The 18,014-nt window shown below is 40.8% G+C and overlaps 1 protein-coding gene and 1 long non-coding RNA gene across 2 annotated transcripts; both read right to left on the reverse strand.

Annotated features, from left to right (window-relative positions):
- Positions 1–1,696: 1,696 nt before the first annotated feature.
- On the reverse strand, positions 1,697–17,970 carry gdap1l1 (ganglioside induced differentiation associated protein 1-like 1). The gene is made up of 7 exons (XM_049017155.1): positions 17,888–17,970; positions 16,345–16,526; positions 10,156–10,348; positions 6,907–7,080; positions 4,755–4,849; positions 2,706–2,820; positions 1,697–2,246 (listed from the first exon to the last, which is right to left on the reverse strand). The coding sequence occupies exons 2-7, from the start codon at positions 16,522–16,524 to the stop codon at positions 1,903–1,905; spliced, it is 1,101 nt and encodes a 366-aa protein (XP_048873112.1). The 5' UTR covers positions 16,525–16,526; positions 17,888–17,970; the 3' UTR covers positions 1,697–1,902.
- Positions 14,406–16,242, reverse strand: LOC125744879 (uncharacterized). The gene is made up of 2 exons (XR_007398514.1): positions 15,986–16,242; positions 14,406–14,952 (listed from the first exon to the last, which is right to left on the reverse strand). It is a non-coding gene; the product is annotated as an uncharacterized LOC125744879 (long non-coding RNA).
- Positions 17,971–18,014: the final 44 nt, after the last annotated feature.

Here is an 18,014-nt window from a genome sequence, read left to right on the forward strand (position 1 = left end):
TGAAAAAGTATGTGAATTAGGATTGACTTTGCTTTTTGGACTTTTGCTGTTTCTTTGTGCCACAGGTAGCATGTAAATTAGGTCGCATCATGTAGAGATAGATACAGAGAAAGAACTTGGGTAAATCAGCTGTAATGTGTTATTTATTTATTCTTTTGATGGCAACTGCACAAATTAAGGCTTATGACCAAACATCATAAAAAGCACTCAAAATAAATATTTATTAATATAAAGATAAAAAAATACAAATAAAAAAAAACATTAGGAGCTACGTACAACAAATAGACTTTCCATTCTTTGAGATTCGTGTAATCCTTGAAAATCAGACCTGAATTTGCCGATTAAGGTTTTTAAAGGGGCTTCGGTTCATAGACTGGGTTTGAAAAACAACACATTTCTAAACAAGACGCCTTTCATCGTCATTAGGACTCGATTTTACAATGAATGCTCATTTTAAGTGCTTCCCTTTTCCTTTGGGAGTGAAACAAATGATTGAAAATAACATGATGTATGCAATGAGTGGTTATAACCATAGACAGAACTATGTCTCATTGAGACAAAGAATAACATTACAGTATGTACTTTTACTGTTTCTGATGCTCATGTGGGCTGTATATTTTATTTCTCATACAGACTACTCTGTTAAAATGAATAAACAGTGTACTTTTAGAGGCCACACCAGTGAAATGCTGTCATAAACTATAGTTGGCCTCTGCAATTCATTCTGCCAGGGCCAAAGGGATTGTGGGAAATCAGCACTGCTCAGAACAGTAGCTTGTTGTGTGATGTTCATAGACCAGCTATTTGCATACTATTGTTTATCAATCTCAATAATATATTTTTGTAATCATATAGTCGGAGGGAAATGGGTCAGACCTATCGTGATTGCACAAGAGCATCTTTACAGTCTTTGGTGATTGGTGACAACTTACAAGTTATAAAACACATTAGCTAACTGCTCTGAAATAGTCACAATTAACACACCATGCACTTTCAACTATCACTCTATACCTACATTGGTTGGAATGTCTTGACATTGGAGTTTGGTCAAAACACTGACAAATCTAGTAAATATCTCTCATCGGGAATCCTACTGAATATTTAAACCATGGAGGTTGACCATAATATTTATGCTCCTCTTGCCATATATAAAGAAAACCAGCAAGAGCTGTTTACTCTGAGTAATGGATAAAAAAATAGGTAACTGATTTCCCAGGAGAAAATGAGCAGTCCCTTATCACAGAGAGTCCTCCAACTGACTGTCCAAACATTCAGCAATAGCAATTTAGCAATGAGTATGTATCACATTGCTTTATCATTAATACGTTTTTTCTTTTTAAATAAAGCAAACCATCATTTATGATTGGCAGTCCTGTGGCAGTCGGAAAGGTGTCACTAAAAGATCAGTCATTTTCAACTAACTCCAAAAATACTTAGAGAAGAAACATTTCAGGGCAAAAGGAAAACAACTGATATATTTGATGTAAGGATATTACTCAACTAGTGTTATGTTTTCATGCTTAAAGACCAAATCTGTTTAGGCAAATAAGTGATGTCGCTTTTCGGTTTGGTGTCCGAAACTCTAAAACAGACGTTTCTCCTCAGCAATCGCGTAGTGAGATTCCAGTAGAGATCGTAAGATCTAATTCTTTCTTCCAAAAGAACTAAACGGTTGACCCTGAAGGAAACCCACCAATTAAAACAAAAAGGCATTTAATCACCAGAAAATGTGCTGTTAAGAATTCCTCGCTATGGAATGTTCATATTTTCTCTCGTTATCCAGGTAAATAAGAGTGTCTTTATATATGTTGTTTTTCTTCACATTTCGCTGCTGTAAAACATGAGTACAGAAAAGTTGGAACATCACACAGTTACATAGACAGTGAGAACAGCGGGAGGTATCTATATGTATTTCTTTTTCAAATACCAGTAGGCAAAATAGCCCATTCCACCCAGGGAACCCATTAAGAAGGAGGCACCGAAAAATGAGGGTGGCTTTTTCTTGACCATGCGGAAAGCGTTGGGCAGCACCGCAGAGAGGAGCGTGGTGTGGATGTCGCCCAGGACCTTACGGAAGGCGTAGCGCTTCTGCACCCTCTCAAAAAAGGACTGGAGGTTAGGTCGGCTGCCGTCCTCCCAATATTTCCTCGAGAGTCCCAGGAACTTGAGCCTATGTAACGTGGCTCCTAGACATATGTCAGCCAGGGTAAAATTGGGTCCGCAAAGCCAGAGCTCACACTTCTGACCTGCCATGTCAAAGGAAGCAGAAAAGAGTAGTCGCATTAATAAGCTTTACAGCAACAGCAGTTCAAGTCGGTTGTGGTTCTTGGACAGCAAATATCTCAGGCCTCAATTCTGAGGACTGCTGGTACAAAAATTCTGCCGTAGGGTCTACTGACTTAAATGTTAAAGTCAACTGGATGAAAGTTTCTCCTAAACATCTAAATGTATTTGTTTGTATGCAACATACACAGATATTCACTAATATATCACTGAAAATGGACTGTTAATTTTAATTAGGCTTTAATTAGGGTTTAATCAGGCTTTTATAAGGTCTTTACCAGAGCCTGATGGAGAGGGACTGTCCCCGAAGAGCAAGTCTGAGGGGACAGTGGCAAGGAGAAACTCTCAGAGAGAGGAAGAAACCTTGGGAGAAGCCCATCCTCCTCTATCAAAACATGACCATAGACAGTAATGGGTTCAACCTTGATATTCCAGTTTTCTTTTTTCTAGTTCCGCCTCGACTTGATCCAGTACCATGGCCAGTTCACTGAGGATCTTCTTCAGGTAATTTACGTTGTCGTGATCCAGGATTTTTGCCTATGAGCACAAAGATGACACATCAGTGGGGCGACAAGCCCGCTAGCCCACCCAAGTGCTAAGTCACAATCCAAGCATTTTCACTCCAAACATTCTTAGCAGAAGGAGGTTCACTTCAAATCAAGTCAACAACCCAGGGAAGAAACGGCTGCATTACAGCTGTTGTGTGAAATGACACTATTTTATGTTGATATACAAAAGATATATAGTAGTACTGGACAAGCCCTGACAAAGGCAGTTACACTAAATCATTGCTGTTGGCTTATTGTCAGGTTGACATAATGCCAATTCTAGTCAGGTTTGGGCTTCTCTATAATTCAGTAGGGCTCAGAAGAAGCACGATTATGCCTTTTTATAAATGGATGAAACCCAGTCCCAAGCAAAGGCCCTCTGTTCGTTAACGATCGCCGCAAAGCCGTCACGGAGCTGAGTCACAGATTCACTGAAACTCGACACTCACTGACATCTCGCGACGCGCCAACCTGAGCGTGTATCTGCAGGCTCTGTGTCCTGAAGGGCGTGAGGGGCCCAGTGTCAGGAAGCTCTGCTAGCAGGGAGCAAGCAGATATTTGAGTCGGGAGAGGGAGCCTGTGCTCAGAACAGCAACGCGTCAGACTACGGGCTGGTTTCGTCTGTCTGGGGCGTGTCCTTGAGGACGAGGGCACACGCAAGACTTTCTGTTCCCCCTCAGCTGACGTCCATTTTCTCGGGATTCAGCCAACCGCTGAATGGATCCAGGATTCTCTGTGTCCCTGTGGGTTTACCCTCGCGGGAGGATATGCCGCTTTCAGCCATTCTTTCCCTGGATCCTTGTCCCATCCCGGAAGACTGGGCCTGTGCTCCAGCCCCGTTTTTGCTTTCGATTTGTTTCAGATCTATTCATATTCAAGTTCCGCCCAACATTAGGCATCAATTTTATGTTACTTTTTTTGGCGTGATATGTAGCTCAGTGGGATCTAGGCCAGCATCTGGAAGGTTGTAGGTTCGAATCAAAGTAATCATTTCACTGTTGGGCCCCTGGGTAACGCCCTTAATCTTCACATCACTTCACACTAATACTGCTTTTTTCACCAAGAAAATTGTATAAAGGGACAAAACTGAATATGAGATAAAAGCTAAATGTCGATCTCAATAAAAGGTGCACAAATTGAGCAAACCAGGTGAACCAATAGCTCAGCAGAAGAGAAAAATGGCAGCATTTCATGCAGGATAAAACTACCCCATAACTTTCAGATTGTTATTCTCCCTATTCCTGTTCTGCTTTGCAATTGATAGATACAAAAGGCCACAATATAATTATGTTATAATAAAAATACAAACTTCTGTTTTATGGGTTTTTACAGGTAGATATATTCAGCTTATACTATTGACAGATCATCCCAAATTTAGCATCTCATCTTTTTATTGTGACTTTGGAAATAGGGCACATTCTCAAGGCAGTATGGTCTGGTTTTACCCTCTGTCCTCCTGCATTGTGTTCATAGACTATTCATTACCGGCCAGTTAACTATGGGAGAAATGAGCCTCCCCACAGTGGGTGGACTGTCAATAATTGCCTGCTTTAACCCAGTGGGAGACAATGTCTGATGGGAACCGAGTTAAAAATGGCAGTGACTGATAGCACAAGAAAATCCCACTCAGGTTTCAAAACCTTAGTCGCAATGTTTCATCCAGCTGCTTGCTCCGATCAGGGTCACAGCAGGGCCGAGAGCCCATCCCAGGCAACACAGAGCAGAAGCTGGGGGAGCATCTTGGACAGGATGCCAGCCCATCACTGGACACATTTACCCAACCTCACACACTACCGACAAGTTAGAGATGCTGCCTCACCTCTGCATGTTTTGGGACAGTGGGAGGAAACGCATGCCACCTTTTCTTAATTTTGTATAATTGAAGGTGATGCTCCCTATAACATCTCTGAAGGCTTTCCTCACCATGAGTTTCTTCTGCTTGGACAGGTAGGGTTCTGTGATCTGGGGCTCCTCGTGGTCAAGCTTCATCAGCTCCGAGGCAGCATTGGCCAGGTGTCCTGCAGAGGGACATATCCAGGGTGTGACCTTAGCTCAGAAGCAGCCGTAACCATGGATCCCCAGAAGGCCTCACCCATGTTAGCTCAGAAGCACCGGTTCATCCCAATGGCCTGGGTAGGGGCACAGGAAGTAATTATAGCTCAGAGCCAGCATTAGCCACAGCTAATTTGTTTTATTTGCACTTTTGTAAGGTTTCAACCTAAGCTGTAGATGAGGGCTATGATATAGATAATGATGCTGTGGATATTGCTGACCCGCTACTGTGCAGCAACGAGGGCAGCACCGTCAATCAATTAAGCGACAATTACCCAACTGAGGGACGGCCTATTTGCTTCCTGTGAATCAATTTCCAAACTGCAGGCCTCTGCCAAAAGTAAGCTGTTAAGATCAAGGTGTGCTTCAGCAGGCATCGTTGATAAACATATTCCCCTGTGTTGTGTTTGAAAACATAGTTACCCTTGTTTTGTCGGTTTCCTGTATAACAAAGCCTTTTAATAACCCTGCCACTGACGGCCCTTTTCCTCCCGATGCCTGAAGTTGGCCCAAACACACAGATGTCACCGGAATGTTGTGATTCCATTAGCATTGTTAGTACTCTATGAATTTCAAAATGGCTGCATGTTTTTTAGTACGTGTGTTAATCTTAATTTACTTTTACTTACTTTCCGCTTCGCCTAGCTAAAAACAGTAGCTAGTGTGAGACTTGGTCTGTAGCAAGTAGAGGTGTATTGATATTGTTTGCCCACTGTTCGGTATGTATCGCAATTTGATATATTACCGAACCGTTCGGTGCGCCATCTGCTGTTGTGTAGTGTCATACAATTTCTATCCTTCAAAAATAAGACCCCAGTTTTTTAGATGTATTTTTTTGGGGAAAAAACACTGTCTTATATTTGCACCAGTACGTAAAGGACAATTACAGGCATATCCTAATACCGGGGTATCATACCGAACAGTTCGATGATATACTGTGCACCTGCTGGGTAAGTAAACATGTTGCTACCAAGCTAAATATATGATTATTTGTAAAAATGAAGTGTTAATTGTTTAATTAAAGGGTGATGTGCTTCTTTTTCTTAAATTACCGAAACATTAACGTTACCACAGCCCAAAAACCACGATACATACTGAACCGTGGGCAAACAGTATCTCTACACCCCTAACAGCAAGAAGAAATTAACATATCAACAAGCCTGCAATCTTTGTATATTCTATGCCTTAAGTTTCAGTTGTGCTTTGTGAAATTTATCCACACTTTTGGCAATGTGATATCTTCGACTAGACATACCAGACTTTCAGCCCGAGCTAGAAATTTTGGTTTCATCAATTTGTTTTGTACTGGCAATTGAATTTATATGTAACGAGGCTAAGCCTGTGCTTAAGGATGAATGAAATTCATTTTTGTGTCTAGGGTTATCTGGCAGTAGTGAGTGGGGAATTTAGGGCCCATTCATAGTGCAAAACAGCAACCATTTCAAGTTTGCCCAAAAACGATTAAATGTTAACAAAAACTGTTATTAAATTGCTCAGGTGCCCCCCAAAGGCATCAAAATTTCATACACGCTGGCCTTTCCCTTGAATTACAGAAGCCAAAGCCATTACATTAATAGAACAGCAAGATGCAAAATTGAATTTAATCTTGTGTAAGCGGCCCTCTGTTCTGGATAGCATAATGCTTTGGGCTCTTGCATTACATACTCAGTCATTCTATTTAGCTGCATGGGGTGCAAATTCTGGGAATCTTTATTTAGGATACAGTTGACAATATCCACACACACAAAGAAACTGGTCTAACCCACACTAGGATTATCAAATGTAATCATTTGAATTATCTTTTATAACTTTATGTGGCTGAATTTACACTTGCATTACAACTGGGTGTTTATTGCAGATAGTTTCAACATGTTTATTTGTCCAAGCCTGTGGGTTTACTTGTAATGACTGTGTGGCAATAAAAGCTAATTTTCCACCCTGTCTGGTCTTCTCTAACCACGCCGCCTCACTGTGGCTGAGAACGGTCTCCATCGCTAGAAAGTTGGACTCTGGTATCACTTACTACGTATTTCAGCAGTGGCGTACTTTGGGATCATGGAGTCGGTGGTGAGCTCCGGGTGCAGGATGCAGCCGTGTGTGTAGGCGTCCATGGGCAGGCCGTCCAGCAGCTCCCGGTACTGCAGCACACGTGCGTGAATCGGGCTTCCCGAGTCTGGGACCAGCTGGGTCACATTGTCTGCAAGGCCATGGACGAGAAACTCACAAGCATGAAAATAAGAGCTGGCATTACATCTACGGTGCTGTGCGAAAGTCTTAGGCAGTCACAGAAAATGGCGTTTAAGTGATTTTCATGTTGATGTAAAAGCAGTCAGCTTAACCATTTCAACATCTGTTAAAGTCGCAATCTTATTTGAAAAAGTTGTCCCACTACCCACCTCGTTTGGCTAATCAATACCTCATAGTTAATTAATTAACTGAGCAGGTCCTGAAGTTTAATAAATACATGGAATGGCTGAGGTGCCTCTGAGGAGAGGTTTGGGAACCAAAGTGGTGTTCCTCTAGCTGTCCAACAAAATATCAGTTTTTTGGAGAACTGAAGAAATAGTTGTTTTTTTAATTGTGTTCCTGTTAACTTGCATATGTTCTCGTGTAAAATATTTTTAATATACAAATATGCAATTACCACCTAGATAAATAGCCTGAACCATTTTCTTTTACTGCCTAAGATTTTTTACAGTACTGCACATTAATGTGCACTAAAAATTCCAGCTACTACTAATTGAAGACACTGTCACCTATTGACTTGACTGACTTCTATGTCTAGGGAGAATAACAGTCATATTCACTGCTCCCACTGTCACTGTTTTCAGCACAATGTAAACATGCCTTTACTTTGCCAAGCAAGACGGCCATGCTGGGAGCACAGAGAGTAGGTCTTCTGTTCTCGGGGCCGTCGGCTGGCAGCTGAGCACACTGACGATTAATCTACCCGGAGCAGAACCCACAGAGAGCACTGAAACCGGAGGACAGTGCAAGGGACAGCATGTACCTGTACTCTGGGGATAGCCTGCTATTGCTCTTAGAATTGTTCTTATCGGGCCCATCTTATATTTCCTCGGCTGGTGACTTTAAGGACGGGACACATTCCCTTTAAGACAGTGACGAATTACATCAAACAGAAGGGGCGTGTTTTTGTAAAACTTTCTTTGGGCGGGACTGTGAACAGAATTACATTATGTATGGATGGGAGGAAGGAAGGAGGACTTTACTAGGAGTCTGGGTTGGGGGCAGCTTTAACAAAACCGACAGGCAGAAACAAAAAGAAAGGAAAGTAGTTTCAGAACTGCCACTGGACCTGAATTTGGAATGCAGCACTGGTGGACTGGATGACCTAACTTCACCCCGCCCACTTCAGGATGTCAGTGGCTTCCCAGGCTTAGATGTGCTTTTAGAGGTACATTTAGCAGTCAACAGATGTGATTTTATTTATTTAGCAGGTGCTATTATCCAAAGCAACATACAATTGCAAAGGCAGGGTCTGGACGTCCCTGAAGCAATTGGGGGTTAAGTGAGATCACTCTGCTTGAGGTCGGAAGCAGCAACCTTCCAATCACAGGCACGGCATCCTAAGCCACTGAGTCACATGCCACCATGTTCTCTAACTGACACCATCGTTACCTAAATCGTAGTTGGACCAACTCTTCTTGTGATATATTTTGCAGCTGGAGACCATCAGCTCCAGACTATGACACTATGTTCTGTTTATAAATATGTGATCCCTCCACACATGTTATCAGCAGTAACTCCATACCAGCATGGGTGGAACCAGAAATGGTGAACAAAAAAACAAAACAGACCTGATTAACATGTTACCACGCAGACTCCTATGGCTGACATTGGCGTGCCTGGCAGGTAGGCCTACATTGGTGCATCATACAATTTCCCTGAAAAGTGTAACGATGACCACCTTGACTTTTAGCAACAAGGACTGAAAAATTCAGTTAACATCACGGTCCAGAGCAAAATATTTATTTGTAAAACCTGACACCTCATAGTCATATGCTGCTCCATTGATTTGACCTCGATAATATGATTTGTGGCCTGACCAATATCTGCCATTAGGTAACAGCTAGCTGCTGCATAGAACAGTATGTTACCACCAACTTCATGGAGCATCTTCTACGCTGTGCACCCAGCATCTCTGTGGCACCAACACTCTAATTTAGCACCCAGTGGGCAGGTGAGAAAATGGGAGGAAGCTCTGCAGGAGACTTCAAGAAGCACCATGCATTGGACCTCTTATTTCCCGCTCATTTCCACTGGGAGTGTCACTAATTAATGTAGTTGTAAATTTGTATGTCCATTACGGTTTATAATAGGGTGCTCTCAGAACAAATAATAGATTATACTAACATTGGCTGTAATACTGGAGATAAATAAATAGAATGTGATTAACAAACAGGTATACAGACAATAAGCATCATTGATCATTAAATACTAAAAGGGCCAACAGAATGTCTGTTAGTCTGCGATGAAAGCTCAGTAAATCCTGAAGGTTTATGTATTAAAATGACCCGTAAAATGTAAAATGAAGGACGGAACAAAAAAATGCAGGAAAAAAACAATGATGGCAAGATTTGGGATGGAAAAAAATAGTTTTCCAATATAGTAATAAGATCAATAAAAAACAACATGAATGAGAAAACAATTACAGTAACCCCTTCAGAATGTTAAATTTGTGGTTATTCATGAGCTGGCTGTGTACAGTTAATTCTGGAGCTTATGGAAAGACAACACGTAAGCCAGAAACAAAGTGAAAACGATTTGGATGACATAAAATCATATAATATTTAAATATTCATGATATGTTATATTTGTTAATGTAAGTACATACTCTGTCTTTAATATTAAAAGTCTTGGCTTGGCTACTCTATGCAGTTCTGTCTAGGCAAGCAGCCTCACTCACATGTTCACTGTCCCTATGACCATGGAATCTCCAAAACGTAGAGCTCCCAGTGCATACAGGAGTAACTTTGTACATATCAGGCATACATTAGATGGTTTGTATATTAGATAAAAAGGTCTATGTAAGAAATGACAGAAATTTTTGACATGTCAAGTGTACAGAACTGTACTGTTTGTTTAGATATCGGTAATAAATAGACTTTTATGTTAGCGTTCAGGCTAGCAGACTGTTATTGGCTGAGGTTTAGGCGAACCCGAGTATTATTCATGAATTCTTACATGCGGTGGAATCTTTCGCCCCTAACCACTGGAAATGTGAGGGGGGTTACTGTATTTTGAGTTATACCTCCCACAAAGTTCTTCTCCAAATATTCGATGATGTGGTTGTAGTCGCTGACGATGGTGTCTCCGTGGATGAAGACAGGCACCTCCTCGCCGAGGTTGAGTCTCATGAACCAGGGCTCCTTGTGTTCCGTTAGTGGCAGGCTGACATCTCGTTCCTCGCACAGGAGGCCCTTCTCGTTAATGACAAGCCGCACCTGCAACCCAGGATGCAGTGACATCACTGTCCACCCTTCTGCTCCACAGACATTCCTCTCTGCATTCACCGGCCATATCCTACGTTTTACTACTGACTACTGGTTATGCATAAGTGCAGGTAACGTCGATCGATCCATCCAAGTTCTGCAACTACTCATCCCGTTCAGGGTCATAGGCGGTCTATGCCAGAGGCTACGGGTGCAAGGCAGGGAACAAACCAGGATGGGGCGCCAACCCATTGCAGCGCACATTCACGCACGACTCACTTACACACACACATATGCACACACACCTATCAGCAATTTCGCAATTTCAGTTCACCGTAGCATATTTTTGGACTGTGGGGGAAACGAGAGTACTGAGATGCTACAGAGAAATCATAGAAACGCCACACATAAGGAACCATGGTGGAGACTCAAACCCAACAGTGCTAACCACTGCACCACTGCACCGTCCTGCCCGCAGGTAGCGGTTACAGGAACATAAACACAGAACTATTGCACAGAATGCTGGAAGTTCAGTTCAGAGCTACACAGGTATAGCTAAAGTAATAAGCAGCTTGTGTTTGCTCACGATTGTTGCTGGAAGCATCGAAAACAACACTGTCCTACAAAAGTAAAATACAGCTAAACTGGGAAAATGTGTCTGCTCTGGTGTTCATGTGGATTTCATAGGTGCTGAAATTTTCACACTGGATTTTCCAAAGGTGAGCATAAATGACCTAAGATATTTTATCACGAAAATGAAACACAATTTCATATTTTGATACAATATGCAGTTGCAGTGTTTTGCTTTTTTGTGTGGCAGAACTGATATACTGTATGCTGTTAGAAAAAACTCATAATTTCAGGTCTTTTTAACCCTCAGCAAAATCATACCGGCTTAATGAAAATGTATGTTTACAATTTTTACGTTTTTTTTAAGAGCTAACAGTTCTAAAAAGTACACCCTGCAATGCAGTCTAGTGTGTGACTGAAAATCAGGACCATGCCGAGGTAGTCAGCAAAGACTGATTAAGGAAACAAATTAAGTATTGCAATGAAATTAATATCACTATAACATATAAGATAATCTGACGAGAGCCATAATGAGGAAAAATAGGCAAGGTAAACTACTGGGTGCATTTCCCATAGACAAACTGTGACAAACACCATTTTTAGATCTGAAATAATGTAAATATGTATTAGAAACGTTTTAGTGACTAAGCAGAATTCAATCCGAGATAAAAAAAGAAAAAAAGTTCTCCTCTTTTGGGAACTTCAGCCTGATAATGGCATTAACTATAAATGAGGGTACATTAGCAAGCAAATGCTGAATGAACAACTTATATATGGTACTGGACCAACAATAAAACACCAGAAAGTGCAACACTGCAATATTGGAGATCAGCAGGACAAAATAACACCTACCTTCCATGATTCATAATTTAAACTGATTTTTTTAGTCGACTGAACAGTGAACATCCCCCCAATTTTGTTTGTTCATACCTTTTATAAGGCTTGACAAAGAACTCTCAAATTCTACAATGAATTCACATAATGCATAAAAATCAATACTGTACAAACATAAACATGCATTTCCCAACATGCCACAGAAATATGAAGCTATATTACCCTGGCAGTACAAGACATCAAGCGCAAGAATATTTTGTGCATATATCTGTACTATCCCTGATGCCGCTGGATAAGCGATCAATGAAATTGTGCTGAGATGTGAAGTCTGAGCCACGTCTCAATGCACAATGTAAATTTCCACTCTGATTTAAAAGTGTGTCGTGCAAAAACACAACACATTTTGACATGACAGGAAATTGCTTTATTAAAACATTCTAGGTCTAACAACTATAGTATTGTCATGACTAGGGAGTCAAAGCAATACAACAGCAATACCTTTAGTATGATCTTACATCCTCATTCTCAACCCTGATGGATCATACTAGCTTTCCCTGTTATGAAATGTGCTGCTCATATTGAAGAAAATGAATAGCTGCTTAAAATCTGACACCACAACCGCAAAAACAAATCCCCTGTTTCCATTCTCTCCATATACAATCTAGTCAAAATCCACAACAAAAAGACAACAGACGCTTGCAAGCTCATCAATAATAAGCAGAAAAGCTGTCAAAAGCCTAATTTTACTAATGGACCTGAGAAGGCAGCATCTGTAACACTGACAGTTAGTTGCATGAGAGAGTTTCCTGAAACTTTAACATTTCAAATGCTTTCCTTAAGTAATCTAATGAAAAAAAAAAAGTTGAATTTTGTTAGTTTTGTATAGGGAGGTCTATGAATGTAGCCAGTGCATGAAGTGGGCTGGTACTCACTGGTATGCAGTACTGGCAAATACCGGCACCTGGTACTCAATAACAATGGGAGTACCGGTACCTTATACTGAACAACAAGGAGAGTACTGGCAGCTGGTACTCAGTAACAATGGGAGTACCGGTACCTTATACTGAACAACAAGGAGAGTACTGGCAGCTGGTACTCAGTAACAATGGGAGTACCGGTACCTTATACTGAACAACAAGGAGAGTACTGGCAGCTGGTACTCAGTAACAAGGGGAGTACAGCCACCTGGTATTGAATAACAGGGGGAGTAACAGTACCTGATGCTAAATAACAAAGGAAGTACTGGCACCTGGTTCAGAATAACAGGGGAAGTACCAGCACCTATTTTCCCCACTTCAAGTACTGAATGTAGCTTCCCTGAAACCAATTCAACTATCCATTGAAACAAACTCTCTGATTGTGTTGGCCCCTTACTAATGCAATGCGTTGTCATCTGTGGATGTATCTTCCTCTTAATCACAGAAGAAACAGGAACTTAGCACCATGATTCATGATGCTAAGCCAGAAGTAGTGAAGGTGGACCATCAGTTATCAATAAGGAGATCTTTAGCCTAATATGGGACCATTTCCACAGGTTCCTGCCCTTTTGGGAAGTTTGATGTTGAGGTTCATGAATCACAAACACAACACAGGTTGCATTCTAGACCAGCATGCCAAAAAACAGATTACTTGAGCAAGTTTGTGACCATAAGCACAGCAAGCCCAGTGTTCTTCTGTTCCATCAGCAATGAGATAATGTGACTCCTTCCATCTCTACTTTCACATTGTCACACTGTTTAGCAATAATGTACTATGCCTCTGCTTTCCATTTCACTTCCCACTTGAAGCCATCTGGCCTCACGCTCACAGACCATTGACAGTTACCCAGACATCTGGTCTGCAACAATATCTAGAGAAAGGACTTATGAGGAAACCCAACTCAGTATACTAATCTGCATTAGTTCCTCTCCCAGTGTTCTACCTCCAGACAACAGATCACCCAACCATAATGTTAAACAGCCAGTCCCTGTCATTTCCATGATGCAGAGGTTTCATCCAGGATGAAACGTAAGTCCTTCTATTTTCCTTCTGTCCAACAGCGATGACAGATGCCCACTGAGGCTCCCTCCATGTGCTCAGTTAGCAACAACAAATCTTCTCCGTATCTTCTTACCTCCTTTCTTGATGCTATGGGAGAGGTTTGTTGTGACAGTTTAAACCTGATTCCTGCTGGACCTTGCAAAGCGCACGCTGCTGATGTGAAGATCTCATACAGAGGCCAGAATTATAGATGGAAAATAGAAGCCAGGCTTTCATTACTGTCACCAAAAACCATATAAACAAAATAAACATTACAAATCATTCTTAAAACTATGTTAATACCATTTTTGATGTGATATACAATTTTGAGGCTATTCCTGTTTGACCAATACAAGGTCAACCAAAACATGAAAATATACGAAGGCTGGCAGCAAGAAGATGAGAGAAGGTTCTACAGATCACACATCAGTGGACAGCTCAAGCTCAACCCTGTCCAATCAGTCACTGACAGTAAGCCGAAGTTGCTGTCATTAAGCTTCTCAGTAGCTCAAGTTTGCTGTTAGTTTTGTGCGGAAGTCAATTCGGATCATAGAAGGTCTTAAAGCTATCCGAGATAACAAAATTGAACAGAATAGAATCAAATAGTGAGAAGAATGAATGAATCACTAGTACAGAAGTGCATAAATACTTCTCATTTTCTGCTTTATTGAGTGATTTCTCCACGCAAGCAGCTCTTACCCTGCAGTTGTAAAGTTGCATAGTAAATGCATATTTGAAGTTATACAAATTTTAAATACTGATATGTTCTGAAATGTCTACTGCAAAGCTTGTTGTACTCAAAATACATTAAGTAGCTTATTCTAAGAAATATTTTGAATAGACATTATCAGACGCCATATCTGTACTGGATAAGTGGTTGGAAGATGGATGGATTGTTTATCGGTCACTAAGAAAAACAATTATTTGTGCATTAGATCGATTACTAGCTGTGCAAAATTCAGTACAATACAGTCACTTGTCTCTTGCTCAAAACAATTTGTATATATACAAATATACATAGAGAGAGAGTCAGAAAGAGAGCTGGGGGGGGGGGCTTCTTATCCTCTTCTGATTTTTAATCATCAGCTGTTTATGAATCCTTAGTTGCACGTATAAGAAACCTGTAGTCTGGACGATGGTGAAACATTTACTAAGGATTAATGAAACTGTCAAACATCAGCTATGAAACACACCTAGTAAAAAAAAGGAAAAAAAACTTATTTGTAATCCCTCAATTACAACTTTAACTACTCATTAAAGATACTTTGATTCCATTTTATATTTGATGATTTTCAAATACGGTGCCAGCAACACCAGCCACGAGACACATATGTGTTTTTGACGAAATCACAAAAATCTGATCATTTATATGACACCTCAAAGGCAAGGCCACCTGCAACTTTTACAGTCTGCAACAGGTCTGAGATCTGCGACCTTTTCTGAGCATTGAGCTTAAGGATTGCAGAAATTCAGAAATGTGTACATCTGGGTGACAACTGCTTCTCAGAACTCCTGGGAATTATGAATGGTCACGCAGAGCTTAATTTGCAAAGCTTGGATGTTGTGAACTAAATGTGCCAATGAGATAAGTTCTGCAGAGAAGCTTGGAAACATGTCAAAGTGATTCACAAGGAATCCAATCATTATATTCACTCGGCTGGTGAGTGACCACAGCTCAGACCAGCAGATAGCGTGGCCTTTGGTTTCTGGCCAGTAGCCACTGACTCCTCAACGCAGGCCCAGATCAACAGAGAACTAAACAATACCGAATCAAACTGAAAAGCTCTCGGCTGTCGTTAAAAGCTACTTTTCAACCACTGTTGAAAAGGAACCTTTACATAATCATTGAAAAAAACATTTTGCAATGACCCTGATAGCTTGTAGACATGAGTCTGCTTTTTTCCTGCCAAAGTGCATTAAAAACATCATAAAAATAATCAATTGAAAAATACAGAAGTCCACTGCACTGTTCTCAACATTTACAAACCAATGATACATGCGAGATATGCAAAGTTTAAGGAATGCGACCTGAAAGTCTTTAAGTACATGATTACATGCACATTTAACATACCTAATTCTTCCGCGGCTGCTTACTTTTTGAATATCATTCGAGACTGATACATGTTGCGGTAATTTGGCATTAAAATCAAGCTTCCAAAAATCAATTAAATAAGATTCGGTTCGTCTTTTTACACTAAGCTCGCCAATCTATAATGGACTGTTTACCTGTGCCATATTTTGGTGCAAATGTAAGATGGAGTTTCCTCAGGGATTATAACGATCAGGCACACGGGAGTATGATGCACCTTGTGTACGCTGAATCATCGGTTCGAGGTATTGCTGATAGCAGATCACGATACAGGTCTGGACTGAGGCAGTAACTGGATATTTTTACACCTCAAAGGAAATAATGCATAACGGTGCATTTCTTTCCCAGAGCCTGCAGAAAATTATAATCTTAAAACACATCATGTAAAACGACAGGTGACGTTAAAACAATTGCATTATCCATTAAGATAGAAAAGGAACATGCAAAAAAAATACAAGATCCACATTTTAAGCAATTATCGTTGTTTTTTTTTTACCTTCTGGGAGCTGAAAGACTGCGTCCAGTGGTACAAAACAAGCCTGTCTTTGGAGAAGGGTTTGGGCTCTACAGCAGGTTCTTGGCTTTCCTCGCCGTCTGCGATTTTTTCCTCTTCATCCATAGCTGATATGGGCCACCAGCTACAGTTGGTGGGGGTAACGTTGTTGGAAGACGCCATGACTGAGGGTTTTGTGCGTGTGTAAACGATTGAGAAAGAGGGAGCGGAAGAGAGAGGGAGCGGGGATGGAGGAAGAGAGAGAGCGAGAGAGAGACGGTTTCAGCACCACGAACAGAGCATCATCGATTTAGCGCCGCAGCATCCCTACAGCGAATCTAAGGCAGGCTGCCCAAGCGCGGGTTTAATTGCAGCAAATATAAGGAAAACGTAAAAAAAACCACACACACCACACAAACGATGCCTGCCATGCATAAAAACAAGATTCGTCTGCGTATGTGTATGTGAGTATTACATCACAGCAGAAAACATGCGCCGTAGAGGCTGTGCCATGACTGAAACGTCCAAAGTGGAAGAGCAAGGTCAAAACCATCTGAGTTATTACAATAACGATGCAAAAAGATCTATTCCTACCCTCCTGATCGGCAAAAACAGCTGAAATAGGTTTTACGATCGTCACATACAATTTGTATCTGTATGCGGATGGTGCATGTAGCTTAATATACATTCGACAGGTGAACAAATTGGTTGGATTCTTATGGCAGGATCGCAGTGCTAGATAAAATACTTACGTTCAATGCATTCTGGCTTACAAGGATAATGACATAACCGAAATAACAGATGGTGATGATTATTAACAGTGGTAGTAATAGGCAAGTAGAAGCGGTAGTCGAAGTAATATCAGGAAGCAAGTATACAGATTAAGACTGGTATGCTGTTGCACTCAACGATTGTTGGTTTTCTTTACTTTGCAAACAATAATAAAACAGTGATCGCACTAGTTCTTTGGCAGTTATTGGTGGTGCTGATGTTAGTATGTGACACATGAATCTGATGGGCTCACAAGCTGTAATTCCTCCGTAAAGACAACAGATGGCGCCACTAAATTATAAACAAAAAACAGGTGTGATATCAAACATTTTATTAATAAAAAGCCTGTTACAACTGTAGCATTGTTGTTAAATACCGCGCAGTTTAGCCAACAGGTCTTTATAAGCATAAAAGACATTTTGCTATGTATTTATATAGTATTGTACAGTTATTGCATAATAAAACGTTTACTCATTGCCATATGGAGAGTCGTAGTGCACATGCGAAATAGACCATTATTATTATTCTCATTATAAGTGACGGGGTGCTGTGGCTCCTACGCTGGGATTGGCGTTTTCAGACCTGAAGTGCGCCGAAAGCACTTATGAACTAAAAGATGCCATAGTTTTGCTTCTGACGGTTTGCATTTCAACCTCACGGAACAATTTAAGCAAGATTTCCTCCGCAGTCACACCAATTGTCGCCTACTTTCCCGGTTTATGTGTTCGCTGTTTTAATAGCAAAAAAATACTAAAATTAAGCAGCAAGTTTTCACCTTTGGCAGCTCTATATTCGGTTGTTTTCTTCAGGTGAATTGTTTTTCTTAGAACAGCCTTTTAACGGTTTTTATTCTTTATTGAATTCAATTTAACGGTTTCAACAGAAAAAATACACAAAGTATT

This window comes from Brienomyrus brachyistius, chromosome 6, assembly GCF_023856365.1.
Source record: "Brienomyrus brachyistius isolate T26 chromosome 6, BBRACH_0.4, whole genome shotgun sequence".
In the NCBI taxonomy this organism is placed as follows: domain Eukaryota; kingdom Metazoa; phylum Chordata; class Actinopteri; order Osteoglossiformes; family Mormyridae; genus Brienomyrus; species Brienomyrus brachyistius.

Excerpts from the sequence above, each read along its gene's own strand:
- gdap1l1 (XM_049017155.1), bottom strand. The coding sequence starts at position 16,524 with ATGGCGTCTTCCAACAACGTTACCCCCACCAACTGTAGCTGGTGGCCC. Across the intron at positions 7,081-10,155 it reads GGAGAAGAACTTTGTGGGAG|ACAATGTGACCCAGCTGGTC; the intron begins GTATAACTCAAA and ends ATGGCCTTGCAG. Across the intron at positions 4,850-6,906 it reads CGCCACTGCTGAAATACGTA|GACACCTGGCCAATGCTGCC; the intron begins GTAAGTGATACC and ends GTCCCTCTGCAG.